The sequence below is a fragment of the Pempheris klunzingeri genome, chromosome 7 (genome assembly GCF_042242105.1).
Source record: "Pempheris klunzingeri isolate RE-2024b chromosome 7, fPemKlu1.hap1, whole genome shotgun sequence".
NCBI classification, from domain to species: Eukaryota; Metazoa; Chordata; class Actinopteri; order Acropomatiformes; family Pempheridae; genus Pempheris; species Pempheris klunzingeri.
In genome coordinates this window covers 12,786,964-12,803,836 of record NC_092018.1, presented here as the reverse complement: position 1 = coordinate 12,803,836, position 16,873 = coordinate 12,786,964, and the positions used below count along the sequence as shown (strand labels likewise).

The 16,873-nt window shown below is 39.0% G+C and overlaps 2 protein-coding genes across 2 annotated transcripts; both read right to left on the bottom strand.

Moving 5' to 3' along the window:
- Nucleotides 1–1,230: 1,230 nt before the first annotated feature.
- secisbp2 (SECIS binding protein 2) lies at nt 1,231–10,128 on the bottom strand. Its single transcript, XM_070834237.1, has 18 exons — nt 10,001–10,128; nt 9,378–9,487; nt 9,102–9,273; nt 8,937–9,012; nt 8,593–8,792; nt 8,419–8,497; nt 8,233–8,327; nt 7,388–7,534; nt 7,158–7,247; nt 6,907–7,008; nt 6,685–6,817; nt 6,372–6,538; nt 6,141–6,267; nt 5,870–6,044; nt 5,470–5,690; nt 4,750–4,904; nt 4,445–4,628; nt 1,231–4,264 (listed from the first exon to the last, which is right to left on the bottom strand). Exons 1-18 carry the CDS (start codon nt 10,007–10,009, stop codon nt 4,140–4,142), a joined length of 2,367 nt encoding a protein of 788 aa, XP_070690338.1. The 5' UTR covers nt 10,010–10,128; the 3' UTR covers nt 1,231–4,139.
- Nucleotides 10,129–11,011: 883 nt separating this feature from the next.
- mfsd10 (major facilitator superfamily domain containing 10) lies at nt 11,012–16,862 on the bottom strand. Its single transcript, XM_070833338.1, has 13 exons — nt 16,771–16,862; nt 15,451–15,635; nt 14,781–14,877; nt 14,573–14,676; nt 14,284–14,442; nt 13,831–14,022; nt 13,366–13,468; nt 13,138–13,249; nt 12,950–13,058; nt 12,748–12,838; nt 12,084–12,131; nt 11,885–11,974; nt 11,012–11,613 (listed from the first exon to the last, which is right to left on the bottom strand). The coding sequence occupies exons 2-13, from the start codon at nt 15,601–15,603 to the stop codon at nt 11,510–11,512; spliced, it is 1,362 nt and encodes a 453-aa protein (XP_070689439.1). The 5' UTR covers nt 15,604–15,635; nt 16,771–16,862; the 3' UTR covers nt 11,012–11,509.
- Nucleotides 16,863–16,873: the final 11 nt, after the last annotated feature.

The window sequence follows — 16,873 nt, the reverse complement described above, 5'->3', positions numbered from 1 at the left end:
TGAGGTAAAATTGCTGTTTTTGTCAATGGAGACTGGTGGCTTTGAAGCGAGCTAAGGGAAGAACTGCATTAGTTACTATTACTACAACTGGTAAGAGCTGTTTGATAGAAATGTAAAGCAGTTAAAATACTCTAAATATAGTGTACACTTAAACTGATGCTGATTTTATGCAGCCCCCATCTACAGCAGCACATCGCTTAGCATTTGATCCTGTGTGCTCCCTCAAACTGGGGTTGTGCTGAATGCTATGTACTGTAAGTAATGCTCTTACTATGGAAAAGTACATGCATACAATCCCACAAAAACTCCAAACTATCCCTTTAAGGAGAAGATGTGATGATTTGGTTACATAATGATTTTGCAGTCTGTTGTTTTTAAGGTAAATCATTAAGGTAAATTCTGGTCATTCTTGTTGATCTGGGATGTGTACACAAGAAAGCTTCTTTCAGAGCCAACACACTCATTGCAACAGAAAATATTCATGCAGTCAAACACCAAATGAGGGTGGCCACTCTAATATAAGCAAAAAGTGACTATGACCATACTTAATAGTTAAAAAATAGACAGACTGCATATAAACACGTTAGTAGTCTACTCAACTAAACAGTCTATGTATTTTGCAAGATCCTATTTACTTATAAATGCAAATGCGTGTTCCTATAAATCATTTAACGTACTGAGTTTCAATCCAAAATGTTACATATATCCCTTTTGAAATATCATTTAAAATCACAAATCATATTCCAGTCTTACTTTGAGACAGGACATCATGTTGTTCACATTTCACATGTAGAGGACATTTAAATCACATTATACAGGGAATTTAAAAATAAATTATATTTTTATATCTAGTCGAGTAGTTGTAAAAGAATTTAAATGTTTTAACACAGCTGACATCTAACAATTTAGTATTTTGGTTTTGTTTCATAGAAACAGATATCAGACAGAGCATTTTAAAATGATTGTAGTACATTTTAAACACCGTGTCTGGTCTTGAACGGTACTTTCCATAGTGCATTTTAAACCCAGGGTTATTTTTGCTGCATTAAATGAAAGACAGAAGCTTGAGGAGTAAACTTGACTTTCTTTTCCAAAGGTTATCACGTGGAAGATGTTTCTTCTTTTCTTTTAGCCAAATTAACAAAATGTTTGGGTAAACTGAACTTTTCAGATATGACTTTCACTTTCCAAGATTCTTTATTCAGATCATTCAATGATTTAACATCAACTTTGACTCTGCTGATTTTAATTTCCTATTGAACATGCGGCAACTGAAACATGACTATTAATGTATTACAAAAATAATGTATTCATTGTAACTCCATTCTCCAAGGAAGTTTGTCTGCAGTTCATCTTGCAGAGTTTAGATTGAAGAATTTAAAAAAGAGCTGAATCAGAAAATATATCTTTACAACAACATAAAGCCTTACTTAATGACTTTTTAATTCCTATTGTTTCACAGTTTGGTCTCCTACTACCACAGGATTTACAGGAGAGCATTTAAAGGACTAGTTTGATGTTTTGGGAAAATGCACATTTTGTTTCTGGTGGATAATTAGCTGAGTGAAAGTCAGTCGCTGGTTAGCTTAACTTAGCACAAAAGCAGGAAACAGGGAGAAACAGTAAGCCTGACTGTCTGGAAGGAATAAAATCCACCTAAATATGCTATTTATCACTTTATATCTTTTTTGTTTAATGCCTTTCAAAACTGAACAGTTAAAACAGCAATTTGCCATTCTATAGGGAGTTATGTGCCAGACAAATTCTTAGCTGCAAAAAGAAACTTACTGGAGTCTCAGCTGAATGCCAGTTTTCACACTGATTAAGCAAATGAGATATGATGTGTTAGCTTATGAGCTTTACAGGTGCTGGTGGATGTTACCTTTGGGTAGAGCCAGGGTCGCCATTTTCTCCCTGGTTCCAGTCTTTATGCTAAGCTAAGCTAAGCTAAGCTAAACTAAGCTTAGCAAATGAGCATTCTTCCCAAAATGTCAATGTCTTTTTGTAGAATTCATATAAAACTTAAAACTGTGTACAGACCTTTTTCCAGAGCAGATGTTTTGATTTGTCACAGCAGGAAAAGCATACGTGTTAAAACAACATTAATGATGGCTCCGTTCCATTAAATCATCCTAGTGTCCGGGCCCGTGAGACTCACATGACTACATGGAAAGCAGCCATAATTAACACAATTTGTCACACCTGTGCTTTTCCTGTTGCAACATGTCAAAATGTCGCCCACGAAAACATCCTATTTCTGTATCATCAACTTCCTAATAAGTTTCCTCCTCCTCCTCCATGTAGAACTGCAGCAAGGCATAAATCAGCAAAACTTCAGCATATCAGGTTTACCTTCCATCAACCCATTCACATAACACCAATTGCCATAACAATAAGATTCACCTTTTTCTACAGGTAATTTCTACTTCAAAAAGATATAACAGCAATTTTTTAAGCCTTCACAGGTCATAATCACTGGTCCTGTCCCCCTCACGAGTTCTCAGTTCTCAAAAATTTTAATTCTGGCTGTTATTTTTGTCCATTTCAAATTGTACTTATCATTAATGCATCTTTCATGTGACTGTCACCTTAAATTAATTACTGTCAGCACTTAAATTACTATAATTAGTCCCATTTTATCATTATGATATTTTACAGTTTTTTTCCTCACAATGTGGGCCAAAAGAAATCTCACTAAACAACTTATTAACCAAGTCAAGTTAACAGGACGTAACATTTCTTCCGTTTTTCCTGTTACAAGAAAATCAATTGTTACCATTTACACCCAATCACAGGCAGTACTACATACACACATTCTGTAGTACTGTGGCAGCCTCAGGCAAATAAGAAACCAGTCTCTGCTATGTAGTGCAATCCAGATAAAAAGAACACAAAGTTCTGGCTTGTCAGGTAAAAAATATTTTGTATGCAAATCAAAACACATTCCTTAATTCTTAATACTAAACTGACACAAGTTGTTTCCTGGTGGCCTCGGATTTCAAGACCATGGGCTCAAATATGGTTCAAAAAGGTTCTGAACTTGTGAAATTATATTATTATTATAGTTATATATTACTATAATTCAAAAACTCTGTGGTCGTGTGTCACCCTTTGTAAACCTATGAAAAACAGTCTGTGAATGTCAATCGATAGTAAGGTTACACAGAGAAAAAAATAAGGGCTTTAGCGAACACCTGAGAGCACATTTAAAGCAGAAAACCCAGCGCTCAAAGTTCCTACACTGTGTGTAACACTGAAGTCACAAATACAAATCTGTGGGCCTGAGGGGCGATCTGTGTCATGTACCGAGAGGGAACTTCGACTGCTGAGTTTTTTGACGACCACAAATCTTTTCTACGTTTACAAATTGAAATTTTACAAAGGGTCATCAAATCCCAAGATTAAAATCTTTTTGGCCCTTCTTTGAGCCCATACAAGACATTGACCACATAACTTCAATGCCCAAAGTTTAAATTCAGCTGGGAACCATTCATGCTGCCTCCCTTCATTTCCTGTCAGCTCTCTAATGGTTCTGTCAAATTAAAGACAAAAATGCCAGAAAATACTTTGAACCTAATTCATGAGAGAAAAAGCAACTTCACCAAAATGGCTCCAAGTCCAAAACCCTGAATCAATTCATCAATGATAATTTCTTAGTACTGGCTGATGTCCTGCACACATTCCATCCTGCACACCCTCCAGCCATGTCACAGACAAACATATTGGAAAATTCATATTGTGGGATCTCTTCACATGACTGGTTTGGTCCTAGTCAGTGGTTAATCACTCCAGTTTGCGCACACACGCACACACACGCACGCACGCACGCATGCACGCACACACACACACTTGAAATACACAGCCTTGCCCAATTACTACATATTGAATTCAAACACAAAAATATGACTTTAGCCTCTCAAAGTAAGATAATGGAATTCATACGGTATTGGAAATATTAGCAACATGATTATAATTTCCAGACAAAATCCCCAGAACCACAGCAGCAGAACAACTTCCATTGCTCTTTGTCTGCATGTGGGATGATTAAGTCCATCCTATTTTCTTCTAGGCTGGTGATCAGCATGAGTGGGTTATTTTTATCTATTTATTTTTTTTAGGCACAGAGGGCTTTGCCACTGTCAACTCTTCTCATCTCCAGTGTTTTCTGTACATTCACTGTCCAAGCGCATGGAGCTCAGCTGCTCCTCAAAGTTCAGACATTTGTGGTTGCACTCCTTCTCCAACATTTTCTTCCAAACTTTTACTGAAAGAAGAAACAAAAAAATCATAATTATTTGATTTTTTTTTGGAAATCTCTCACTGTATTCTCTAACTCTTTTCATATTGAACTGCATCTCCCTAGTGTGGATTTAATTGTCACAGCTTTCATTTGGTTCAAATAAAGGGCATGTATCACAAATATTGTGTCAGGACAGTAACTTACTGTATTCTGGTTCCTCAGGCTGTGTGGTCTCAGCGTCCTCAGCCAGGCTGCTGACCTGCAGCTCTTCCTCAGTGTTCCCTTCCTCCTCTGCCTCCGCCTGGCCGGTCTGCTCCAGACTCATCACCATCACCTCGTAGGCTCTCCTGGCCTCAGACGACAACTCAATCATCTTATGATAGAAGTCCTGTGGGTAAGAAAGACAACATTTTCAGCTACTACAATGGTCAAAAATCTCAATGTAATTACATTAAATTTCAAAAACACTTGTCTTGTCAGTATGAAATGCTGCTCAACATAAACCTGACCTGTGCACCATCGTAGTTGAAGATGCCCACCAGGCTGACAGGCACAGCCTTGTTGACGCAACGACCCAAAGCCTTCCTGGACAGGGCAAACACGAACGGCACCCCCTGCTCACGACAGGTGTCGATGATGGTGTAAAGAGCCTCATCCAAGCCTCCTGCAAGAGGAGATATTTTTCCGTTGATGTCAGTGTCAGTTTTAAGCAGGTTTAATTAATGGAGTTATTGGAGAAATAATCAGCAGCTTAATCAATAATGAAAACAATCCTTAATTGCAGCCTTAGTGTTCAGATTTAGCTGGCTTGAATAATAACTTTTTACGTATTTTGGACTTGAAATGGTATAAAAAGTTTTGGTACTAGTCCAGCAGTATTATAATGGCTGTATTGTAATCCTGTGGGGCAAATGTGCCAGTAAAAGTACATCGACTAAAAGTGTTTATTTTTGCCACGGACACGCTCAGATTATTATTCAGAGTGTCTGACAACATTACAGAGAGGGTTTCTACAGAGACAGACCAATAAGATTTTTAACCAGAAACAGCTTGGTCGTTGCTTGGTCCAAAGCCACCAGACTTCATTGACAAAAACAGTAATTTTACCTTGCAAAACATATTAGTTATGTAAACCTGCTGCTCCAAAATGTGAAAAGAAAACTAGGGCCCAGCTTGTACTGGAGTTATCATTTAATGTAGATGTAGTGTCACTCAACTGGACGCAGTACCTTTGGACTGGATGCGCTCACAGTTGGGTGAGATGACGACACACTTGACCTTCCTGAGTTTGAGGTGCTTCAGGACCTCTCGCAGCCCCATCACGATGCGTCTCTTCATGCGGGCCTTCATGGGATCCTTCTGGTACAGGCGGTCCTGGAAACGAACCAGCTCCTTTAGCAGAGCCGTCACACACTCATCCACTTCTTTGCTCAGCATCTGGCTGCAATAGCTGACATATACAACGATATACATTTAAAATGAAGGAAAACATGAGAAAAATGTATTTAAATTCTGTGAAATTTTATATTTTCTTATTTCTCAGCCACACATTCACAGGTGCAGAAAGCCAACAAAGATTTTCACTTGCGACTTGGTATTCAGAGAAGCATGATGCTGTTATAGTCTTACTCTCTGAACTTTCTGCTGTGGATTTTAGGTCGACTGACTGGACAGGGCACAGGTGAGATGGGGTTTTGTTGCTCTATAGTTTCATCCTTGTCAGTCTCTTCATCCCCCTCTTTCACCATCTGGTTTGTGTCATTTAACTCTGACTCAGGTTCCTCTGTAGGACTCCCAACCCCATCTGATGGTTCAGAGCACAAAATACAGATCAAGTTTTGTTTATAATCTACTTAAAAGGACTCAAATAAACTCTATTGTTTCACATGCTTGCTCTGACCTGTGGCATCTGTGTCACACTGCTCCTCTTGAACATTATCAGCAGGTTTGAGCTCATTTTCAGGCAGCAGCCCTCTCTCCTCCAGCAAACGTCTTTGTTTCCTCTCCTCCCTCTCTTTCAAAATGACCTGTTGATCAGACAAGAATAAACTAACAAGGCTGTACTGCTGAAATTCATACTTATGAGGTGTAGTGCATCTGTAGTTGCTAAAGAGTAAATGCGTGGGCTTGCCTTCTTGAGAGCGGTGGGTTTCTTTGCTTTGGGCACCTCTCTCTGCTTGCCTTTCTTCACCAAAGGGCTGGTGGAGTCCAAGGGATTGTGTGCAATTTTATCCTGCTGCCAAGGCAGCTTCTTCGGGACTAATGTTTGCTTCTGAACAACAGGCAGTCCCCCGCCAACTACAAAGAATTTTAAGAGACTTATTTATTCTGGGCTATGTTTTAATACAATGCACCATTTTGAAATAAAAATATTATTTTTGAATATTTTTTATTAAAGAAAAAGACAGAGACCCATTGAAGGCAGGCTGCTGTCCATAACCCACCTGAGAGAACGACTGGTTTGGCGTCCTGCTTGGTTTTTTGAGATTGTTGCTTCTTTTCCAGGGCGGCCAACATGTTTCCGATATCCAGCTGAACAGGAACTTTGCTCTTCTTCCCTGACACCTTTTCAGCTTTCTAGGAATAAGGAGACCAAGCACACAGGGGTACAAAACCAGGCTCAATCTATAATGTCAAAGGGCAATCTATTTGAGAAAAATACAAACCTGTCCTTTCTTAGCTGTCTCTGAGGGCTGAGATTTTACGGCAGGTGATTTGTCCTTGGCTTGATCAGCAGGCTGATGCTGAACACCTTCTCTTTGGTTTTCCTTGGAAAATAATAATAATAGAAAAAACACTAGTTACATACTTTTACACAACGCACATGAAATGTGTATTTTCCACCCTTGTAAATGCATTTTAACATATCCTAAAGACAGATTATAATTAGAAATAGAAATTACGGATAATGATTTACCTCATTGCATAGTTTTGCTGCATTGCTGCTTGTAATCAATCTATCAATCCCACTCAAAGCAAGAGTCAAGTCTGGAAACTCCTCTTCGTCCTAATGAGACAAAAACACAATCGAAATCCTCCTACGTTCAACACTTTAAAATTCTAAATTTTACATTTATTTACAAAATGGGTATTAATGCATCTTCTTTTGAAATACATAAATAAATTTAAAAAATAATTTCTATTTACCTCAAATTTTGGAGGCTCCTGATAAATTGCAGGCCCTTCTGACTCATCTTCTGCATCTTCACCACCACCTCTTGACTTCTTCTTCTTTTTCTTACGTTTTTTCTTCCCTGGGGCTCCCTCTTCCTGCTGTGCAGCAATTTCCTTTGTCTGAGGAGACGTTAAGTGTAATGGTGGTCCAGTTTAAAACAGGGTTTCTGCCGTATTGACCAAGTTAGATTCAAGACTTATGATCTTTTTAACTCCACATAGAATGCAATTTAAAACTTTTAACAGTCACACCAGTCAAAGAATGTGGGAAAAACCAGTAGAGAAAATGAGGCCTAAAATTATTTAAAGTATATCAATCTTTTCACATTTATATTATATTCCTGTCAATGTTCCCCAGCTGTATATAACAATATATACAATATAACAATAACAATATAATAACAATAATTCCTAGTAATATAATTAAGAAATTAAAAAGCCCTGTGCCCAGATAAGTGGCAGAAACTGGATGGACAGATTAACCATTTAAATAACAATAAATTAATTTAAGTTTTTGCTGAAATTGACACTTAATGATTATGGGTCAGTGACCTTCCTAGTAGTTGTAGCTAGAAGTAGTGACAGTGTTTCCTAAAAGTCTGATGGTGTTCAGTGAAACAGCCTCCTGCGCACACAATCCTCTGTTGCAACAGTCTCACTATTGCATCTATAGATTCATAATGTCTCCCGACAGTATCGGTATGACGTATGAGTGAAATGTAAGACTTTTTAATACCTTCTAATGCCCAGACTTTTCAGCCTATCCTATAAAAGTGAAGCTGCTGTGCTGAGAGTCTAAACAAATCATGTCACCCAACCTGCATGGGATTGCTGCTGATTGTCTTCTCCTTAGGGACAAGTTTCTTTGGAGGCTGAGAGGCGACATTAGCCCAGGAAGTCACAACTGGCTGAGCTGTTCACAAAATGAATAAATAATTAAGTCAGATGATCAATAGCTGAAATATTGACACTGCTTTATAGTCACTGTAGAGTCTTTCACCTACCTGGTGAAACAGCAGAGGAATCTGGCTTAGTGGGGATTTGCTGCGGGTCATGAGGGTTAGGGGATCCTCTCATGCCGGACTAATCCACAGAAAATCACCAAAATCAGCACCAAATTCATGAGCACAACTCATTAAAACTGTGCAATATCACATATGATATTTCAGTGAGCTCACCTTCCAGGCAGATGCGGATGCTTGCATTTGAGGAGTTGGACCCCAGCACTCTCTCTGAACAAGAGGAGGGCCTGCTTTGCCAAACGAATCTCCAGCCAACTCTGGGAAATCATTCATCTTCACCTCAAACGGGACCAAGTCTGCCTGTGCTGGTTTTGACATGCCTGCAGAGTTTGGGGCAGACCTGGCACCTCTAAAACCTGTTGTCCAATTACAAGCAAACAGTGATTAAAGATAATTGAGGGAAATAAGTGCATTATGTTCATGAAAATGATGGGACGAATGAGCTGAGGAGCAAGGAATCATTCAGGAGAACAACTAATAATGCTTTGTGCGATAACTACCTTTTTTCTGTGCATCCAGTGAACTCTTTCCCATAAATCTGCCTTGAGTAGAAGAGTCTTTGCTGCTTTTCGATGTCTGTGAGATTGATTAAAATATCACTGAAATAAGCTTTAGCAAGAACACTTGCTTACTCTATCATTTCTTTTACTCAAAGTGACACCAACCTTTGCTTGTGGATCCCATACGGACCTGTCTCTCTGCAGGAAATCATCACAGGTGTCTCTAACGCGGCCGCTGCTGCTGTAGCCATGACTCCGTGACACATTTCCTCCTTTTCCTGCAGGCACTCCATTTGTATTTGATGGATTCAGCTTTGAGCTCACACCTGACCGGTTCCTTACCAAAATCCAGAAATTTGCACAAATTAGGGACCTGACATCGGGCCATTTAGTGAATTAGGTGACTGGTTACTTTGATGAAGGTAAACATCATCCTCTCACCCTCTCAAATTCTGGTGGGACGCATAAGGATTCGGTAACATCAGAGGTGGTGATGAGGCTTCATCTGAAGGCTCCTTCCTCAGTCTCCTCTGCTGTTTCTGGTCAAAACACTAAGAGATGACAGGAGAGTAAAGATTACCTGTGACCATCACCAGTCTGCTGAAATACGACCTTTGACAATCACGTTACTGGTTGCACTTCAAGTGAAGCCTTATACTGCCACAGTTAGTTCAACACTATCTGATCACTTACACCACGTTTTTAACTCACACTTATCTCAGACGAAGTGTGCTAAACTTTATTTGTGATTCCAATACAGCTAACCACGAAGTTATTTAACTGTTAGCTGTAATGAACATCTAGCTAGTGTTACATTACATAGCCGTAACTTTTAGGCAACTTAGTGTGATACAAAACATCGTGAACAACAGCTTATTGGTGTGGTCAAAACAGATGGCAATTCAAGAGTATCATCTACGCGTTTACAACCGCTAAAGTTTGCTAAAAGTTAGCTTCAGTTCAGCTACATGCATCAGCCTAAGTTACGTTAGCGTCACCGGCTAACTTGCTAGCTAGCTAAAAAAAAAAATAGAAACAACTATTAATTATTTTTCTTGAATTACCTTGTCCATCTTCAGGTGTTTCCTATATGTAGTCACATCTCCACATGGTCACTCGGTCTTCCATGTGTTGTCAAACTCCCTGATACAGCGGTGCTACATTTATGTATCGCAATAGTGTGTCAGCTTTCCAGGCTAGGCAACCTGTTTGATAGCATTGGCAGTAGCAGCTAGTTAGCTAGCTAGCTAGCTGTGCCTGACTGAAACAGCTGATGTTTACAGTGAAGAGGGCTAACAGCGGCATCTTCTGGTTTACAGCGCAACAAATCAACCCTACAAGAACTGCAAAAAACATTTTAGAAAAATGGTTTGTTTTTGGTCAGTAATGTTGTCTGAGGCCGCAGATCTTCAGACTCAGGTTTGACTTGCGGTAATGAATTTGCATCATTGAGGAGCAACCCCACATTATTACCTGCATGGTGGTTATAACGCTTTTTGTCCTGTATTATAGTTTTATTTGTTCACCCTTGGTGGATATTTCTGAATAAATCCACCCATTATTATTTAAATACGGTGTTATATTCATTACACTCTAAATACGGAAGAGGATTAGGGTCAGAATTGTACAAAATGCCAGAAATCTCATGTTAAACTCAGAAATCTGACAATAATGTCAAAACTAAAACACATTTTTCAAATTTATACCAATCCTCTTTCGTATTTCTTTAAAGTTAAAGTAAAACAAAGTGTTATTAGCAAATAATTTTCAAAATGTCAAAGTAAAAGTATGTTTTGCTTTACATTTGGATTATTGATAACATGCAAGCAGTATTTAAATGCTGCAGCTGGTTGTAGAGCACATTTTTACAAATGTATATGCTGTTGGTAGAATAATCTGAAAATGCACCTGATTTTATATTTAGATCACATGCAAATAAACCTTTAATAGTCAGATATATACTGCAGAGTTAAAATTATGGAGTAAAAGTATCACAAAGTAAAGATAAAAGTACAAATACCTCAAAGTTGTATCATAGTACAGTATTTGATTTTTTATTAAAAACATTTTTCTACAATCTTTAAGATAATAATTCATTTCCAGAGACAGATGCTGACTTCTTCTTTTATTTTTTTTTTAACTTACAAGAAAATAGAAAATCATTTTTAAAGTCAGCTAAAATAAAAAGCTATTTTGTAAAATACAAAATCTGAGTGATTGAAAAAAATACTGCATTATAAAATTATAACGTTCCACAAGTATAAATGGTATTTGTAACCCACACATCTAACAATATGTACAGGTCTACATGCGCACGTTAAAAGGCATTATGTCCCCTCATTTCTCATTTGTACAATAATGGCGCTCTTGTTTTGGCATGTGCATTGTCTCCTTGCATTATTTTCTTTCATTTGATGGTCGTTGGTGAACAGCGCAGCAAGTATACATCAGTATACATTTTTGTTTGTGTCAAAGTGATAAGTTAGTGCTTGTTATACCGGCAGATGTAAACATCGTAACATTCAATGATACTATAAAAACAGCAAAATGTCTCTTTCAAGTGTTGGTGCCTCTCACTCCTCCTTTATCCTCCCTGCTGCTCTGAGGAGAGCCAGAGGAATGACAAACGAGGCTGAAGTGAGGAGAAAACAGGTCTGAGCTCCAGCTACCCAGTAAACTGTGGAGAAAACACAACGGATAAAATTAATACAATGCAAAAAGCGATTTTTACTAATCAAAATCATTAATATACAGAGTACATCGTCCTGTACACATGTCACCATGCCAAGTGTCTGTGCTACTTCAGGTTCAGAATAAGGTATTACAACTGAGGCATTCCAATCATCCTCTCTCTACAAAGTTAGTGGCTTGGTGTGCTGGCTAGTGCTTCATAAACTGTTCAGATTTTAGCAAGATTCAATGCAGTCACTGCCGTCTGCCTTCCTCACCGGAGGATGACACCACTGGTCCCAGAGCTCTGGCCAGAGCGCCCAAACTACGCAGAATCCCCATCACCGTGCCCTTCTGATTGGCCGAGCCTGGGGGAAATGTCCACAGTAGATGGTTAGAGACGACGTGCGCATTATAGTATGAAAACATAGCTGGTTTGTGCGTTTCCATGAATAAGAGTTGAAATACCAGGCTCACCGTGGTCAGAAACAAGCGTGGACAAGCAGGGCACGACTATTGCAGCCGCTATAACAAAGAATGACATGAAATGTGAAGACAGAAATAGACAAAAATAAATAACTAAACCCTTTAGAAGTAGATATGTTTAATGCTTCACATGTAATTCACATGTGTGATTGATGGTGCACTGGTTTTTATTTTTATTTAACCTTTAATTAACCAGGACATTTCTTGAGATGTGTTATGGGTGTAAAAATGGGAGCATAAAGTAGTTAACACATTTATGACCTTCACTTAAAGTACAGAATCCAGCAATATCTTCCTATTGTACACACAACTGTTGCTCTTCCCAAGGTCCAGTTAAAGTGTTTTTTGGGGGAGGTTTCCTGTACATTCCTGACATTTGTTAGATAAAGTTGCTGAGATTTGACATGTAGCACAATAACACAGACTGAGAGGCTTCTCTTTAAAACAGATATATTGCAAAGATCTATCCTTTTATTCTATCTATTCTCTTACTCTTACTCTTACTAATTTTGTTTTCAAAAAGTCATGAAATGTACCAGTTTTACTCTATGGGACTCATTTCATTCCATTATTTTCAGTAATTGTGCACATTCCTGGGTACAATAACAGCTTTAACTCATCTTAATATGTGACATACAGTGTGTAATGAGCTCACCAAATGAGTATAACGCCAAGCCAACATAAAGCATCGTTATATTCCATGCGAACCCGATGAGAATAAACCCTGGGATTAATGCTATGATTGCCTAAAAACAAGAAACACAGTTAATTAGAGAAGGATAGTGGCGCATCATATGGTTTGTGCAGCATTCAGTCATTTTTTGAGCAGCCATTTGTGACTATTTGTGTACTCCTACCATACGAACAGCCTTGATATGGTGCCCAGGTTTGATTCTGCGAGCGTAACCCCCCTGGATCAACGCCATGATGACACCAATGAAAAAGAACATCTTTCCCTGCTGCATACTACAGAGAGAAAAATGCTCGTAAAAACCATTGCTGTTCAGGCGTGTTTACTATAACTGATAAGGGTTTGAGTTCATACCTTGTAAAGTGGAAGCGTTGGTGAGTCAGAAAACTCAACGTGAACTCCAGACCGGAGAACAGGAAGAGGTAGCAAAAATAAACCAGGCCCAGCACTTGAAGCGTCTGCATTCCTGTAAAGACATTTTCACCTTCTATGAATTTGCCAAAGTTCAATCGCACTTTAGAAATGGGTCAAATGGGTGTGAATTTCTGCCTTATGGAGGAATCCAGTATGTGTGTTACTCACTTTCTTTTGAAGGGGGATCTTTTGTCCTGGTAACGGCTGAAAAATGGAACAAAGACAATGGATTCAGAAGGTCCCTGGAGTCCCCGAACCCTGAAGATGAAGCCTTGGATGAAACAAGAAAAATTATCTATTAAATAGAATTATGGTGCGTTCAGGGACAAATATTTAATTATGTTTTGTGTATGTTATTTCTGTGTGCTGTGTGTCTCCCCTGGCTGCTAAAATGATAAACTAATGTAAATTACCATTCTCATACCTGTCTGATGAATATGAGGCTACAGCAAGCAGCTGGTTAGCTAAGCTTAGCAAAAAGACTGGAAACGGGACATTTCTCAGTTCAACTAATTCTGAAAGTCACTGAAGCCAGTAAAACAATCAGTTTTTGGAAAAACATAGTGCACAATATACTGCAAATAAAACTGTGTGTGATTCAGTTTGACAGTTGGCGATGTTTCCATAGCCAACCTTGACATCCTTTGACAGCGTCTCCGGCAGCATGAGCCAAATGAAGATGAGATCAGCAATGCTGAAGGCCAAGGCGAGCAGGGCTGGAGTTTGGTAGAAGACATTTCCTGCTGTTCTGGACCTGATGGAAAAGTAGGCGCCTATCAGAGGTCCAACAGTGAAGCCCAAGGAGAAGGCGATGCCGATCATAGCCTGGTGATAATAATAACAAGGTTTGACTTTTTTTTTTTACATTTAAGACATCTACATGAAGGTCTTAACAGGTGTGACTTTCAAGGAGCATTGACTGGCTAAACAGCAACTTTATGTACAACAGAGAAATGTGAGGGTCTAAATATCACTGTGATCTGAGCAAAGCCAGCAGAGCCTGTTTTTCCACACATTAACCTCTAGCAGTAGATGGAGCCTGCATTCAATCACATTAACATTATCACAAAAAAAGTGTGTGCCTACCATTCCTCGGTTCCGTGCTTTCGGGCAAGGCAGGTCAGCCATGATGGCAGTGCAGAGGCTGACGTTGCCCTTGCAAACTCCCCCAATCACTCGAAACAAAAGGAACATGCTAAAGCTTCGGGAAACGGCCCAAACTGCATAGGAGGACATCAGGCCTAACTGGGAAATTAGACCCAAATTAATCAGCACTGACGGCAAGGCAGCACGGTTCCTCCTAATGATATTATTACACTGATGATCTTATATCTTTATATTGTACAAAAGTGGTGTAATGTGGCATTTCACTCACTGTGGTAAGAATGAGCAAGGGTCGTCTGCCATGGTGGTCTGACAGAGCCCCGGTTACAGGCGACGACAGGAACTGCAGCAGAGAAAACAGCGACCCAATCAGACCTGAAAGACAAATTAAGAAACACGCAAATGACTGCGGTTTCTTTGCATTATTCAAATTCTGCATTTAATTGATTAGCTTTTCATGTGAAATCAACCCAATATACCTCCAAACAGAACGCTGTTGTATTTCTTCTCCATAGGAATCCCCACGGACTCCCTGAACCAGTCTACGACACTCTGCAGAGACTCGTACACAACATCCTGTCCAACGAGGAAAAACAGAAAATACATCGTCACAATGGGACAATACAAACACAAGTACAGAGGTTTATTCAGCATGAGCCAGCACGCAGACTCACACACAGACCTGGCTGCATGACTGCTAATATAATCACTCATGAGTCGGCTATGGTTTTTATGGAACAGAGTCTTCACACAGAGCCCCCTTTGTTCAACACGTGATGGGTAATGTGCATCAAACTCTGCATGTCCTCTGCCCATTACATCCCATTCAAAATCTTTTTTACTACACCGAATCAGTTTTTACTGCCAGACACATTAAACGCTGGTTCCACGGCTGAAACTGATGTACAATTGTCTTGCCATTGTTCCAAACCTCTTCTTATAACACACTTAATCAAATAGTTTATCCTAATTTTACTGAGTTTTTTAAAACTTGATTTAACCAGAGACGTCCATTTATTTGATGTTATTTTACTGATTCTAGCCAGTTAATATATTTTAATACCTATAGGATTTCCTATTGAAAGCACCAGTAGATGGTATTTCTTAAAAAAAAAAAAAAACTAAACAAAAAAAAACAGCAAAACTAACCTCTGTTTGTGCATAATGGTCCAAAATTGAAGGCAGAAGAGGTAGAATCAGTGTAAATCCCAGCAGGTCCAGCAGCAGGATGATAAACACAATGTTGATGACCTTTGACGAGAAGGAGACATCATCCTCTGCAGATCTGTTCACGGCTGACATCCCTCCAACTGAATCTGACGTCTCTTCTCTTCCTGTTTGAAAGTAAAACATACAGTTTAAAAGAGTGGCACTGACATGGAAACAATTACGAAACAGGAACAAGTAAGCTCTTGTGGTAGCACAATATTAGCAAACATCTTAAATTAACGGATCTGCAATTTTCTACTAACTTTCTTGAAAGCATCTGGCAAGGAAATGTTACTTGGAACCTATTAAAGGGCATTTAAAAACAAAATTCAGACAGATATTAGAGTGTAGAGGGTATCTGTACATTCCTTCTCCACTTAGACCCCAGTAAATATCCGCTTAACTATCAATTTATTATCTGAAATTATATTCTCCAAATATGTTGACTTGTGTGCTGGATTGTATACAAATTTTCACATTCATGTGTGTTCAGCCTTGTAGGTTGTTCTCCACCTTTTCTATAATTCATATCCCATTATATAGTTTTTTTCCCCTGGAAAATACCTACAAATTTAGGCTTGTATGTTAGTCCCCATTTAGATATTTGTGAGAAACCTGTAAATAAAGCATTAATACAGATGGTAAATAAGTAATCTGCAGCATAATGGGTAGATCTTTGTGCAAATAGTAACAGGGTGTGTAGTTTAATTCCATGGGCTGCTCAGTTAGCCAGTGTGTAGAGATTTTACTTCAACCCATGCAAACAAATATAAGTTAAATATAAGTAAAATTATATTGTTAAATATAATAACAAATATAAGTTATTGACATAGCAAGGTGATTCTTGTGGATGAAAGCATCCATTACATGCCATTAATGATTACAAAAGTAGATGTCAGTAAATGCCTGATGCCAGTAAACCTGCAAGCAACCAGTCTCCTTCCTCCACCTCTTACAGTGAGTCACCAGTCAAGGGGGAATGAGGAAACAACATCTGTAAAAGCTCAGATCAAAGTTGACTTAATCCCAGTCGGAATGGGCTCTTCAGTAAATACGTTGACATGCAAACATTTAGCTGAAATTTGTTCTAAAACTGTTATTAGTCTCAGTCTCTAATAATTTCCCATACGTTGATGCTTCCGTGGAGTGTGATATCGATCCAGTGAGGGTGACCAATACTCATCAGCATCACCTCCTCTTCCCCACACTGCACGTCTAACCAAAAGAACAGACACACATGCTAACAGCTGCTGTACTCACACTACTTGTTTCCGCAGACTCGTGGACCAGAGAAGCAGATCACGGCGGGGACTCAAACAGCTCTACCTCGCCTGAATCTCATCAGTGTGTTTGTATCAGTCCG